At 36.3% G+C, this 16,373-nt stretch overlaps 1 protein-coding gene across 1 annotated transcript; it reads left to right on the top strand.

Annotated features, from left to right (window-relative positions):
- The first annotated feature begins 2,084 nt into the window (after window positions 1-2,084).
- LOC141391875 (uncharacterized) lies at window positions 2,085-2,580 on the top strand. Its single transcript, XM_073964564.1, has 2 exons — window positions 2,085-2,287; window positions 2,361-2,580. Exons 1-2 carry the CDS (start codon window positions 2,091-2,093, stop codon window positions 2,509-2,511), a joined length of 348 nt encoding a protein of 115 aa, XP_073820665.1. The 5' UTR covers window positions 2,085-2,090; the 3' UTR covers window positions 2,512-2,580.
- The last annotated feature ends 13,793 nt before the right edge of the window (window positions 2,581-16,373 follow it).

Below are 16,373 nucleotides of genomic sequence, written 5' to 3'. Positions count from 1 at the left end.
ACATCACATTCTACTCCGTCGCAGCAAAAATTGTAACAATTCCTCAAGCTCGTGGAAAAACTCTTCTCCTTTCTCGTCCAATGTTAGTTCTAATTCGAATAAACGGCAAGTTCTGCCCCCAACACAAAATAGAGATGGGCTATTATGAACTGCCATTGTAAATGTCGTCCATAATCACAAAAATTATTCTGTTCGAGCAATAATTTACCCTCGTCGAAAGTCTCTTTTGTCACATAGAGGCTACAAAAAAACAATTGGCATTCCTTCTCGACGCTGCCTGGTGTAAATACCAATGTGTAAATTGTCGGCTGAGTCACCTCACATTGTTTTGAATACATTGGTGGCTCAGAAAACTATGTTCGGTTATATCGTTACCGGCCCAGTACCTCGCAATAAAATTACACAATCGATCAAAGCGAACAATTTTAGCCAAATTCTAGTTTAGTATATCGAAAACCCGCACTTTACTTGCAGAAGTTAAAACGCTCTATTGAAGCCTGATTTACGTACCTCTCACTTGAAGTCTACACCACTACTAACTCAAGTCTAAGTTTGCTCGCGAATTAGTCTAACACTGTTGCCTTGCAGATAGCACGTCAAGGTGGGCGGCAAATGTTTAAGTTCAATGCATTGGTTACGCCAATGCATATGTTCGATACATTGTTTTCCCCTTCCACAGCATTACAATTAACCGCATTAATTACCAGCAAATGACTGCGGATGAGAGGCGTGCAGCTGATAGTAGATTTGCGGATGTTATGGACGAAGACATGGATGAAGAAATTGATATTGCTGCAATTGATAATTATGAAGTTGAGGATGATGAAGATCGCACATACCAACCTGCTGAAGAGTCAGATGCCGAATCTGAAGGATACGTCGAGCTAAATGAATATACTGATGACGACGATGATGAAGAGGAAGAAAATGATGGGCAGGAAATGAATGAAAGTTACTATATTGGTAAAGATGGCACCCAATGGAGTAAAAAAGCACCACCAACATCACTCACTCGTAATCGTAACGTGGTCGACTTCACAAGAAAGAAACCAGGACCAACGGGAAATATACACGACCCCTATACAATAGTGCGTTCAATTATGACAGAGGAAATAATACACTTAATACTACGTGAAACAGATCGTAAAGGCAGGGAGGTTACAGCTGCATGGAAATTGGCGAATCCCACGAAGAAAAAGGAGCAGAAGCCAGTGACAGTGAAAGAGTTTGACGCCTTTGTAGCTATTCTTTTGTATGCTGGACCCACAAGATCAAACCATGAACCAGCTATGGAATTATGGGGTGCGACGCGTTGCCCAATATACAAAGCTGCGTTGTCGTACGATCGCTTCATGTGTACAAAACAATTTATTCGATTCGACAATGGAAATACTCGACAACAGCGGCTCATCAACAGCAAAACTGCGGCTATTTACGATATTTGGCAAATGTTGCAACATAACTTGGAAGCAGTTGTTCCCTTACAGAGGCCGCACCCGCTTCACACAATATATATAATATATTCCGTCAAAGCCAGCTAAGTTTGGCTTGAAAGTATGGTGGTTATGCGACTCACAGAGTTATTATCCTGCGAAGAGAATGATATATTCTGGAAAGCTGCCAAACCAATAACGGAAGATAAACCAAGGGCACAACGTAGTGCTGGATCTTGTGGAAAAATATTTAGATGCTGGCCGTACTATATGCGCGGATAATTTCTTTACCACTCTTGACTTGGCGCGTATTTTGTTGAGGAGGAAGACCGCATATGTTGGTACAGTGCGCTACAACAAAACATTCATTCCACAGGAGTTCAAGAAGAACCCGAAGCGCACCATCAATTGTACATTATTTGGGTTCAACGAAGGGGATATAGCGTTATGCGCATACGTTCTGAAAAAAAAATAAAGTGGTGAACGTGCTCTCCACATTGCACTACACCTGCCACGTTGACGAGCAAACCGAGAAGCGGAAGCCCTATGCCATATTAGATTACAACGCCAGCAAATGCGGCGTTGATATCAATCAAATGCTAGGCACTTACAGCTGCAAAAGAGTAGCAACAATGGCCGTAGGCCATGTCTTATAATATGGTAGACGTCGCTGCATTGGCTGCTTTTACGATTTACAACGAAATTATGCCTATAAAAAGGAGTGACAGACGGCGGTCGTTCTTGTTATTGCTAACGAAACAATTGGCCACACCAAATATCGAAGAACGTGCCCTGAACAATAATATAACCTCATATCCAAGGATACGCAATGCGATGGAAGCATTTGATGTCAGGTTAAGAAAAAGATCTTCAAATTGAAGAATAGAATATATAGTTATTTGTTTTTTATGTTTCTTTTCATTTCAGGTATTACCAAGACCGATGGAAGTCAATGCACCGTCGTTTGCGTCTAGGTCAAGTAGACCGTCATGTCGCCTTTACCGTTCTGAGTATGGCGGCAGCGGAAAACGCGGGCATACTGCCCCGGCTGCGGCAACGCTGTTTGCGGAGAACATAGCACACTTTAACATCGCTGCAACACTTGCGCACAGGGCGGGGGACAAGAAGTACACGCTCAACAACAATAATCTTTAAACTTTTTTATAATAGTCTTATGAAAATTCAAGCAAAAAAAAATTAAAAAAGATTGAAAAAATTATTTTTGTATGTAAAATTTAGATATGAACAATAAAAACAAAAAAAAAATAAAAAAAAAATTTATATGAAAAAACAAAAAAGGTCCGTAGGGGCTTTTTCACACGGCCGTGAAGTTCAGAACTGTCACTCATCGGAGGGTTAATAAATGCTGTTGTCGAATTACGTACCATAAGTATACGAATTTGGAATCTTTTTTTTGGGGTTAGGGTGAGTATTAGTGTGTATCGTTGGTATTAAATAAATACGTTCCATTAATTGACGAAAAGTACCTAAGCAGTCTAAATGTTGTAAAGGGTGTAGGACCAGGGGTGGAATTCTAAAAGTTGTTCTTAGAATCAATGTTGTTATGTGGTGTTAAGATATGGTTTTGGAAATGCACACAATGAAAATTACTAAATGGTACAGAATTTGAAATAATTTGTTATTGTGTAAAGGGTTTATCAGGAATTTTTGAAGGAGGCGGATTCGGAGGTTTCTGAAATTCGTACTAATTTATTTATATGTAAATTACTATTATAGGGTTTGGAAGAACTGAAAGAGCTGGAAATGAGTTTCGCGGTTGGTATAAATGGTTGATAAAAGAAGGTAATTTTTTTTTTTAAGTTATACCTATGTGTAACCTTGGTACCATTTTGTTATTGCATGAACGAAAGGTAATATAAGGAGTGTTTTTTTTAAATGCGTACACGTTTTCTAGCAACATGTTTGTTTTGTTTAATATTATGGACATTTGTACCCTGGGTTTGGGTAGACACTAGGTTTGGGTAGAACATTTGACAAGATTTGGAATTTTTGGCAATTTTCTTCTTGTCTTTCGTGGGCGGCGTAAATTCTCAGTTGGAAATTTATATTTGTCGTTATTGTTCAATTCTTCTAAAGACAATATTGATAATTTACATTCTCTAGTCGTTCAGCAAATTGTCCCAGTCAGGTACTTGTGTTCAAATTCTTATCGTTCATGCAACTTTGCTGTCTGCTCACGGACTCTACTGGTGGAATTTTGTATTATACATTTCGTTGTCGTAATTTAGAATAGTTCTCGATTTTTCTCTGGTTGAGTATTCGTTTGCACTTATTTAATTTAATCCCCAATTTTTAGAATTAGAATTTGTCAAATATTTTACTTCGCTTCAAGTATTTCGAATTGTTCTCGTCTTTCTTAATTTGCGACGCTTGGAATTCATTAGCCTTGTCCTAAACTTCTGAGCCCACATACCTTTTTGGAACTGATTCGTTTCCTGCTTCGTCCCAATTCACTAAATTCGTTGCATCATGTTCATAACTCCCCTCGCGAATTTCATTAGAGCTGCCGACGCTCTTATTCAATTCGATGCGGTTTTCGAGCCGAGAATCACACATTGCACAGTCTCGAACTACACGGTTCTGAGCTTCGTAATTTATGGACAAATTTGAAAAGCACTTATGAGAAGTGTCTTGACCAACTGACGACATCAGTGAGCTCTCAGCCCTCAGACAAAAATTTCGTCAAGGGCCCTGCAGCAATACAACAGAAGCAAGACGGACTAAAATCTTTCAAGTCCTCTCCAACTCCACAAAAGAATCCAACAATGGTTCCCCAACCACTTCCACCTACGGAGGAACTGCCAGTGAGTACGTCTGCTCCTCCATCGACTTGTTTGATCATAAAACCCTTTGTGTCAAATAATTGTAACGAAAGCCAAACGTCTCCTTTGCATCCAAGCGAATCACTCGCATCGATTTCAACACAACCACACTCCGTTAGTCGTCTCCTTCGTGTCGATACACCTTCTCACAATTTAGTATTGCCTCCTATCGACATCGAAGTCTTTAGTGGAGATTTCATTTCATGGCCAACCTTTCGAGGCCACTTTAGCCCAATTTTCATAAAAAATCTCGATTGAGTGACATTCAAAGATTATGTCACCTGATTCAAAAAACCAGCGGTGAGGCTCGGGAAATTGTTTCAGAGTTTCCACTCACCCATCGTAGTTTCGAATTAGCTTGGAAGGCATTGGAGGATGTGTACGATAATAAGCGTGTCCTCGTACATAATCACATCAACTACTTTTCTGTCTTCCCTCAATCGAAAAAGAAAGGCTCTCTGGGCTAAAAGCACTTCAGCGCGGAATAAAAAAGTTGCATTTCCGCTATGTCTGTTTACGACGTGGTAACAGATCATTGGGCACCAATTCTTGTTCATCTTTGCTTGCAACGTCTTCCTAAACATACAATCGCTCTGTGGGCACAAAGTGTCAAAGAGAAGTCGTCTTTTTCGACATGGAAACACTTAATTAGTTCCTAAGAGATAGAATACAAACTTTGTTGTGCATTGAAAACTTTACCTTACAAATCACGAAAACCTACTCCGCAACTGTTCTCGGTTTCTAAAACTTTCGTTTGATAACAGATTTTTCCTTGTTAAAAAATTGGTTTTGCATTAACTGTCTTTCGAATAGTCATTCAGTTACAAAATGGAAAGCAAACACAGTTGTTCGGTCTGCAAATATAGACATCACACTCTACTCCGTCGCAGCAAAAATTGTAACAATTCCTCAAGATCGTGGAAAAACTCTTCTCCTTTCTCGTCCAATGTTAGTTCTAATTCGAATAAACGGCAAGTTCTGCCCCCAACACAAAATAGAGATGTGCTATTATGAACTGCCATTGTAAATGTCGTCCATAATCACAAAAATTATTCTGTTCGAGCAATAATTTACCCTCGTCGAAAGTCTCTTTTGTCACACAGAGGCTACAAAAAAACAATTGGCATTCCTTCTCGACCCTGCCTGGTGTAAATACCAATGTGACATCCAAAGAAATTTGTTCGTTGAATCGTTCATCACCTAGAAATTCGGAAAGTATACTAAACGCTGATGTGTTAGTTATACTTAACAATTCGAAAAATTTTTCTCGTAGTCATCCATTACAAATCAGATCTATATTCCAAAATTTTGTGGGCTGAGTCACCTCACATTGTTTTGAATACGTCGGTGTCTAAACGCTGATGTGTTAGTCATACCTAAAATTTCGAAAAACTTTTTGTCGTTGTCATCCATTTCAAATCAGATCTATATTCCAAAATTTTGTCGGCTGAGTCACCTCACATTGTTTTGAATACATTGGTGGCTCAGAAAACTATGTTCGGTTATATCGTTACCGGCGAAGTACCTCGCAATAAAATTACACAATCGATCAAAGCGAACACTTTTAGCCAAATTCTAGTTTAGTATATCGAAAACCCGCACTTTACTTGTAGAAGTTGAAACGCTCAATTGAAGCCTGATTTACGTACCTCTCACTTGAAGTCTACACCATTACTAACTCAAGTCTAAGTTTGCTCGCGAATTAGTCTAACACTGTTGCCTTGCAGATAGCACGTCAAGGTGGGCGGCAAATGTTTAAGTTCGATGCATTGGTTACGCCAATGCATATGTTCGATACATTGTTTTCCCCTTCCGCAGCATTACAATTAACCGCATTAATTGGCCGCTCTTTCGAGCTCAATGGTGAATTCTTCTCTGCCTTTCTTTTAGGAGTGATATTCGCCTGGTTCGGATGCTGACAACTACATTTTTGTTTAACTCTCAAGTGAGTTACACACATACAAAAGGCAATGTTTCTTATACTAAGAAACCCTATACCACCAATAAACAGTGAAAATATTTAAAACTGATACACTTGTTTTTTTGTGTCTTTGATTCAGTGGTAGCACGCCAACAATATTATTTTATGTCATAAATCAACAAAATTTTACTATTTTACCCGAAGTGTAGAGTCCGTGAAAGCCAACTAAAAATTCGGAAAATTACATTAGGAAGTACTCCTTGAGACTATGCAAAAACATGATTGAAAAATGAGCTTTGCAATTTTTTAGTCCTGACAAGATAGGTTATGTCGAAAAAATTGATACCTTAAAGGTGGTTTTGCTTCTTTCTATCTTAATTGTACGAGTAGATGTATATGGCCTCGATGACATTAAAAACGTTGCACGGACTATGCCCAAAAACTAATCACTCTTGTCGGCAAAGCGAAGTCAAAGTTGTGAAAATTCAAAACTTTTGATTTCTGGAAAACAAGTAAAAATGTATCCAGCAAAATGTTCGATGACATGAGTTGAATCACGGGTGCAATTGACATGTCATCTATTAAAATTTAGGTGAATTACCGATGACATTTACAAGGGAGTTACACACGTATTCACGAATTCATTGTCGTGGCATCTTACATCAGTCCATAGTCATGGCATTTTGAACCAGTTCATTGTCATGGCATTTTGAACCAATTTCATCTCCTTTAGTACCAGTGCTTTGTCATGGCATTTTGAACCAATGCTTTGGATCCGAATTTTCACCAATCAGAAATAAAATTTTGCAGTCCAATTATGCTATTTGTGGAACTAATAAGAATAAAATGCACAGATAGGGTCCAGATGTTATTTTTCTTTACTTTTTATAAAATTATCAAGATTATATATTACATTGGTCTGCCAAAAGCACATTTATCTCTTCCGATGGCTGCACGATATTTCTTTCAACTTGGGGCTCCGTTTTTCCAATATTCGGCTAACTATGTGCCGATCTCTGCACTTGGCTCATCATTTGGGAATTATTCTGTTATATTATTTTAAACAACTTATTCTGTAATAGTTACCATGTTTATACTTACTTAGATGTCTTTTATTCCAAACAGAACATATTGTTCCATAAGCCGGACTTAGAATATTTGTCCAAACGCACCGATCTTCTATTTTACTTCTCCAATTTCGGATGCCATGTTTTGTGAGTTCATATTCAACTTAGTCTTTCCATTGGTGTGTTGTCCTTCCCTCGGATCGTATAACATCAAATGGCTCGTATTCGTATGCCTTTCTGGCAGAGGCATCTTTATCCATCCTGTTGACATGGTCCAGCCAACGCATTCGTTGCAGCTAGATAGTATAACTATATCGGCGTGGGCCGGCAGGTACAGCTAGTGGTTTATAGACCAGGGACCTATTCCTCGAAACTACTTATCGCTTTTCATTTTGCACTTATCAAAAAGTAGTTATTTTGAAAAGTGATTTTGAAAAGTGATAACCTTTTTTTGTTCCACAAAATTACTTTTCAATTTTCCAAATTTGTCTATCACTGTTCTTTTAGCACAGTTGTTGTGCTCTCTTGCTCAATATTGGTAAGTCTATCAGTTCTCTTGCAAAGTGTGAATGATATTTGTTCCACAGAACATTTTATCATCTTTGCATTATTTTTTACTTGGCAATAATAAATAAATAATTAAATGAAACTGATATTATTAAAAGTAAATAAAATTAAATTAAATAAATTAAATTAAACTGAAATAAAATGAAACAAAATAAAATAAAATAATATAAAATAAAATAAAATTAAACGAAATAAATGAAATTAAATGAAAATAAAGTAAAATAAGATCAAATAAAATAAAATGAACTAAAATAAAAAATAAAATAGAATAAAATAAAACAAAATAAAGTGAACTAAAATAAAATAAAATTAAGTGAAATAAAGTAAAATAAAATGATATAAAGTAAAATAAAATTAAATTAAATAAAACAAAATAAATTAATATGAAATAAAAATAAAATAATTTTAATAAAGGTTAAATAATAATTCTTCTTTCTTCTTTATTTGCCAATTTGTTTTCCGAATGTTAGCGACCAATACAATTATAAATAGATTTGTTTTAATAAATACGTATATATACAATATTTGTTTAAAGATTGCTTAGTATGTCTGCAAACGCATTTCTATCTCTAGCCTTTGATAATAGGGTTGTAGTATCTCGGATGCCCGTCCATTCTGTAATATTATCCATCCATGTTGTCTCCTTTCTTCCTCTAACAGGTCTTCCTTCTATCTTTATGTGGATTATATTTTGTAGCAATTTATATTTTTGATTTCGCATTATATGCCCCAGGTATGCAGTCTTTCGTCTTTTTATTACTGAGATAAGTTCTCTTTCGCAGTGCATCCTTCTCAGTACATCGGTATTTGTCATATGGGCTGTCCAGGGAATTTTGAGTACTCTCCTATAAATCCATATCTCAAAAGCTTCCAGTCTTCTTATATCAGCACTTTTAATTGTCCATACTTCCGTTGCATATAATAACACTGACCAGACATATGTTTTGATAAAACGAATCTTTATTTTAAGATTAATGTCATGACTCGTAAGTACTCTCTTATATTTTGAAAATGCTTCTCTGGCCTGTTCAATTCTGCATCTTATTTCTTGCGAGGACTGCCACTGTTCGGTTATTGTAACTCCCAGGTATTTGAAACTTTTAACTCTGTCAACATAGGTAATGTGAATTTTTAATGTTGTATTATTGTGTTCATTCTTCTTGCTTATAACCATGAATTTGGTTTTGCGGATGTTAATTTTCAGACCGTATTTTTCGCTGTGTATTGCGAGTTTATTCACAAGGTTCTGGAGTCCAGATATGCTATGCGCCAGTAAGGTTGTATCATCAGCATATCTTATGTTGTTCAGAAATGTTCCGTTTATATGAATGCCGATTGGGATCTTGTTTATGGATTCATGAAAAATTCTTTCTGAGTAGATATTGAATAGCAAAGGTGACAATATGCACCCTTGTCTCACTCCCTTAGCTATGTCAATTCTATCTGTCATTTCCCCGTCCACTTCTATTTGTGCACTTTGATGCCAATATAGACTTTTGATACAATGCACTTCTTTCTGGTCTAGGCCAATGGAGATGAGGATGTCAATCAACTTATCGTGTAACACTGTATCAAAAGCTTTTTCGTAATCTATGAAGCATAGAAATACGTCTCTTTGTGCGTTTTTACATTTCTGGACCAATGTTTGTATAGAAAAAAGTGCTTCTCGGGTTCCCATACCTTCCTTAAATCCAAACTGAGACGTTCCCATGGCTTTTTCGCACTTTGAGTATATTCTGGAGTGAATTATACGTAGAAAAATTTTTAGGGCATGGCTTATGAGGCTTATAAGTCTGTGTTCGTTACAATATTTTGCGTTGCATTTTTTCGGAATGGTAATCAATGTAGATTTTAACCAGTCTTGTGGGTATCGACCTGTATCATATACATGGCTAAATAATTTTGTTAAAAGTGCGATGTTTTCGTCATCTATTAATTTAAGGATTTCCGAGGGAATCTCGTCAGGGCCACAAGCTTTCCTATCTCTCAGAGTATTTATTGCTGTTTCAACTTCTCTTCGACTGATGGGATTTCCTGTAAGAGATTGTTGAGTCCGTTGTTCAAGAGTTGTTCGATTTTCATCTGTAAAAATTTGTTTTATATAATCTCTCCAAATAGTCTTCTTTTCTTCTGTATCAAACACAGGATCATTATTATCATTATATAGTACTTTTGAATGAGTTTTGCGGTATACACCAGCCATTCCTTTTAACTTTTTATGGAGATTAAAGTCGTCGTGAAGGCTTTTCAATCGTTCAATCTCCTGACATTGCTTATTTATATGATTGTTTTTTGCCATGCGTATAGCGACTTGGATTTCCCTGTTTAGTTCCCAATACAGTTCAAAGTTCTTGTTTTTATGTTTTCGTCTCTCTTCCATCATGTTGAGAATATCCTGTGTCATCCATTCCTTCTGTGTAGATTTTTTGCCGTATCCGAGGGTATTATCTGCTAGGGGTTTGAGCGTAGTCCTTAGTGCGTTCCACAAGTCGTCAATGTTTTCAGTATTTATATTTCTTAGTTCTCGATTTATATTATCTCGAAGATTTGCTTTCAAGGTGGTATCTTTAAGTTTTGCCACATTGAGTTTACGACGGATATTCTTTTTTCTATTTGCAAAAATTTTTGTGCGCAACTGCATCATCAGAAGATTGTGATCTGAAGGAACATCAGCGTCTGGATATGTTGAGCATTTCTTAACCGAGGATCCGAATCTGGCATTAATTAATATAAAATCTATTTGGTTTCTCACAATATTGTCCCTTCTATCCTGTGGCGATTTCCATGTGTATAGTCGTCTTGGGGGAAGGCAGAACATTGTGTTTGTTACCATCATTTTATGTTCTTGACAGAACTGAATTAGTCTATCACCCCTGTCATTTCTTTCGCCTAGGCCATAGTTTCCTGTTACGCCTTGGCACTTTTCTGCTCCTATTTTAGCGTTAAAATCGCCTTGAATTATTGTAATTTCGTGCCTCTTTGTCATTCTTAGTAAGTCTTCAATTTCCTCGTAAAAAGCTTCAATTTCATGATTACCTTTGTCCGCAGTAGGTGCGTATACTTGGATTATGTTCATGTCAATTGGTTTACATTTAATTTTAAGTAGCATAGTCCGATCCGATTTGAAGATAGAACCCTTTACGCATTGCGCTATGTTACTTTTTACTATAATCCCGACACCGTTTCTGTGATTTTCGCTGGAGTTGCCAGAGAAGTATATTTTCATGTTTTGGGAGCTAAATTCGCCGCTTTGTGGCCACCAGGTCTCACTTATTCCGAGTATATCGATGTTTAATCTGTTCATTTCCATAATAGTGTTGGCTAGTTTTCCTGCTTCGTAGAGACTCCTTACATTCCATGTAGCAATTCTTAAATTTTGTTTTTTACCTCCGGGGATTCTTAGCACCCTTGTGTTGCCGGAGACTAAGGGCCGTGTATTCATTTCATCATTCATAATTGATAATTGTATAGTTTTTAGGGAGAGAGGTACTTCAGCGGGTTCCCCTTGCCATCTGGAGGGTTTATAGTTTTCCTTCTACATATTCAGCCGCTCCTCCTGGAGTTCAGACGCTGTTTGCCGCCGCCAACTGTTGATCAGACGCTGCCTTTTTTTTTCTTTTTTCTTTTGGTTCGCCCCGCATATTTTATTTTTGCGGTAACCGCCATATCTGATGAGCGTTCCCCTATCCACCACCTGGGGAGGCGTCCGATGGGAGAGAAAAGGAAAAAAATAACTCCACACGGAAAATAATAATTAAACGATATAAATTAAAATAAGATCAAAATAATTCAAATGAAGTAAAATAAAATAAAAAATAAAATGAAATAAAATAAAAAAATAAAACAATATACAATGAAGTGAAATAAAATAAAATTAAGTGAAATAAGGTAAAGTAAATTGAAATAAAATAAAGTTAAAAAATAAATAAAATAAAGTAAAATAAAATTAAGTGAAATAAAATAATCTAAAATAAAATGAAGGGAAATACAAAAAAGTAAAATACAATAAAATTAAGCGAAATCAAACAAGTAAAAAGCGTTATATTCGGCATAGAGTAATTAGTTTTCTTTCTCCACAAAGTGGAGAAGTTACCTGTCAAATTATAACTAATTCGTTCTGGAAATGTATCTAAAAACCTTAAAATAGCTGAAATCGGACGGTACTGCTATATGGATGCTATAAAAAACGTAGACCTATATCCATAATTTTTTGTGGAGACGTTTCTTGGTGATTGACTGAATTATACCTAATTTGGCCTGGAAATGTGGCTAATAACCACAAATTAGCTGAAATAGGGCGGTATATGGGGGCTATAATAAAAGATGGGCCTATGGCGGTACGTTTTGGAAGCATATTAAAACTAATTCGTTCTGAAAATGTAGCTAAAAACTTTAAAATAGCTGAAATTGACGACACTGCTATATGGGGGCTATAACAGAGCTCAACTTCCAACTTGATTTAAGACACGTGTGAACAGCATTTCATCCCCCTATCTCAACTCGTTCGGAAGATAGCGTGATTACAACAGATGGACGGATGTGGTTAAATCAACTTAGAATTTTACGCTGATCAAAAATATATGTATATACCTTATAGGGTCGCAAATGATTATTTCGATGAGTTACAAATGAAATATTATGGTGGAGGGTATAGTAATAAATAAAAATAGTCTCTCAAATAGAGTTTAGTCTAAATGTAAAATCGAGAAACATCGATTTGTGAGGTTGTTCGCAGGGTGGAATTTCGGATAGTGAGAGTTCGAAGTAGGATGGTTGATTCAGAGGGTAGAAGTTCGGAAAAAAACTTTACAATTTCTTATCATAACCGTGTTTTCAGTATTTCCGAACAAAATCTCGCTTTAACAATGTACATTGGCAAAGAGAACGTTTACCTCGCAAATTTAAGTTAAACTTATCAAAATTTGATCTGCAAAATCAAAATGCTGAGTTTTCTGTGGAACGAAAGAGCAATTTTTTTTTTGCAAAATACGCATTGCCGTTACAGCTTTTCACTTTGCTGAAGTGACGTTTGTGGAACAGAAATAAAAAAAAGAGCTACATTATTTTGAAAAGTAAACAAACTCACTTTATAATTAGCAACTTACCACTTATCAAAAAATAATGGTTCTGTGGAACACTTAACTTTGAGCATTGTCAAAAATATTGATAAGTGCAAAATGAAAAGTTGATAATTTGTTTCGTGGAATAGGGCCCTGGTCTCGTTCATACATCTTTTTAATATCTACAAAGCGAAACAGGTTTCCGAACTCAAAATTCATTTTTCTTTTGTTTTATAACAATAGTACATAGTATTTTTAATTCAAATATGTCAATTCTGCCACTATCGATCACTTTCATCTAATTTTTATATTCATTTTAACAATTACTTTTGGTACATGTTTACTTAATCATTTATTGTACGGCTACTAAACAATTTATATAAACTCATAAATTTTATGACAAAAATCTGATATTTCGACACGGAAATACCATGAAAAAATCGGATCTTTCATGAATTTAATTGCGCTCATGCGTCTCCATTCGAGCTCATGATAATTCGATGAAAAAGATCGGATCCTTCCCGATTTCATTGAACAAATGATGATTTCACATGCAACCACTTTCATTTAATTTTGCAGGGTAGCAGTCGAGTTTGCCCACAAACCAATATGGGGCATATTAGAAGTTAAACTAAATTTGGGCAAAATATTATTTGATCAAAAGTTTGCACCAAATTGGTTGTCCCGTTCAAGAGACATCGTGCATACCATTTTAGTGAAATTTTTTAAATATTGAGGTGAGGTACTGGAATTTGTAGACCGATATTGCACATCTTCGATCTGAAATTAAGTATGGAGAAAATATGACGAAGGACAAATTTTTAACCAAATCGGTAGATCAGTTCGAGAGTGATCGTGCTCTCCAGCCACCACATATTGTGCCACAGAGATTTTTACATCTTTCGGGCAGTTTTCCAAAAGAGTATGGACTTGCCCCTGAAACAATTTTACCATCATAATTGAGACAGCGAATGCAAGTTGCTACAACAAGTGATTTGTAAGCTGGTTTTAAAGTGGACATATCCGAAATTTTGTGGGGGAGTTACCCGAAGGATTGGGCAAATATAGTCCGTATTCGAACCAGATCTATATCTGGTAGATATATTAGGATTATTAAAGTATGGACCAAATCGGTCACTCCTGAAGGATTTGACCGATAGGGCTTATCTTTGAACTTAAACTAAGGTTAGATAAAATATTACGACGGCCAAATTTTGGACCGCATCGGCAGATCCGTTCGAGAGTTTTCCTCTCCAACCACTTCACACAGTGTCATACGAGTTACAAATAATTTAGGGTACATAGTGCTACAAAGAACATAGAAAGGCATGGGTTATGAAGCACTTCTCCCAACAGCTTCAGGGAGAGTAACATTGCTCTCTTACACCTCTTTCTGGGAAATATTTAATTTGTTATATTATTATTTAAACTTGGATTTGGGTGAACGGATTGAGCGGAAATCGTGAAATTGAGAACTAAGGGTACTGTTGGGAGAAGGATTGGGATATGGGAGCGTCTTTGGAAATTCGTAATTATATGTGCGATAAGTACGAAATTTGGTACAATTTGGATTTAGGTGAACTGATTGAGCTGGTAACCTAAAATTTGGAGTAATGGTTACTGTTGGACTATGGGAAATTCGTGCTAGAACGAATTGGATTTGGGCAAGCTGGAATCCTGAAATTTGGAAACAATAGAAAGCTTTTGCTCCCACTGTCTTGTTTTTCAAAAATATTTTTTTCCTTTTTTACAACCTCAAGAATAAATTTTCCGACAGTCATTATAAGAACTTAAAGCCTACTAAGTTATAGCACATTATCAATTGCAAACTGCTTCAACTGTATACTACACTATTAAGACGTGCATTTTGAATTCTCAACCCAACACTCACTGTGCAATATGTTTTAACTTAGCTAAAGCAAATTACATTTCTTGTCATATATCCAAGGCAACATTTCATTTTGTTTGTATGAACATTGATCGAGAACGTTGTTGGCAATCGTTCTATTTCTATCAATGCATCGGCATCACCAAAAAATGAATCTGACGTACAATACCAACAAGAGTTAGATGCTTCTTCAACACTTTCGTTCCCTTCTGCTCTGTCGGAGGTTCGATAATAGTTGGTTGTAGGGTCGCGGTCGTAAGAGAAGACATCGTATTATTGCTGTGGGTGATAATGTTTCATTGGGTCTTCCTGTAGCTGTTAAAAATAAGTATGTACATATTTCGTATTTTCAAACGAATGTGCTGTACAACAAATTATTGATCATATTGTTAAGAATACCAAGATCGACAGAGAACATAATGATTGCTATCCGCTTGTAAAAAAAGATGTGTATGTAAAAACACTTAAACTTGTAAACTTTAAAGTCTGTATTTCGTCTTGTTGCTTCGAGGAATTGATCAAACCTTCACTGTGGCCAAAAGAGGTGAAGATCAGACCATTTATCTTTTTTTTTCGAAAAGAAGCCTACGACTGTGCCCAATCAGTAAGCGCAACCTCTGGTTTGAAGATCTTTTATCAAAATGTTGGAGGAATGCGTTCGAAATGTGAGAGTTTGTCTACATTTTCGTCCAGCGAGTGTGACGATGTGTATGTTTTAGTGGAAACATGGATAACTATGGAATTCAATGATGGTGAATTTTTTTATTTAAAAAATTTGCCCTTTTTCGTAAAGAGAGAATTGCTGACTTGACTGGCTGCTCTTGAGGCGGTGGTGTTTTGGTTGCAGCAAAGAAAAAATTTCAAGCTCACAGTGATTCAAATTTATGTTAAATGCATTTAAATAATTTGCTACATTTGTATGAAGTTTTCGACTATAGGACACATCGTGCTCTCCAGCCACCACATATTGTGCCACAGAGATTTTTACATCTTTCGTTCAGTTTTCCGAAAGAGTATGGACTTGCCCCTGAAACAATTTTACCAGCATAATTGAGACAGCGAATGCAAGTTGCTACAACAAGTGATTCGAAAGCTGGTTTTAAAATGGACATATCCGAAATTTTGTGAGGGAGTTACCCGAAGGATTGGGCACATATAGTCCGTATTCGAACCAGATCTATATCTGGTATATATATTAGGATTTATAAAGTATAAACCAAATCGGTCACTCCTGAAGGATTTGACCGATATGGCTTATCTTTGAACTTAAACTAAGGTTAGATAAAATATTACGACGGCCGAATTTTGGACCGCATCGGCAGATCCGTTCGAGAGTTTTCTTGCTCTCCAAACACTTCACACAATGTCATAGGAGCTACAAATAATTAAGGGTACATAGTGCTACAAAGAACATAGGAAGGCATGGGTTATGAAGCAATTCTCCCAACAACATCAGGGATAGTAACATTACTCTCTTACACCTCTTTCTGGGAAATATTTAAATGTGTGTTATATGTGTGTTCTATTATTATTTAAATGTGCATATAGATGTAGTTTGACAGTCTCGAAAATAATTGCCTGCCAACGAGACATA

The sequence above is a fragment of the Musca autumnalis genome, unplaced genomic scaffold, assembly GCF_047663935.1.
Source record: "Musca autumnalis isolate F117 unplaced genomic scaffold, ASM4766393v1 scaffold_183, whole genome shotgun sequence".
NCBI lineage: Eukaryota > Metazoa > Arthropoda > Insecta > Diptera > Muscidae > Musca > Musca autumnalis.
Note: the sequence above shows the minus strand (reverse complement) of the source record. Positions and strands in the feature narration are given on the sequence as shown.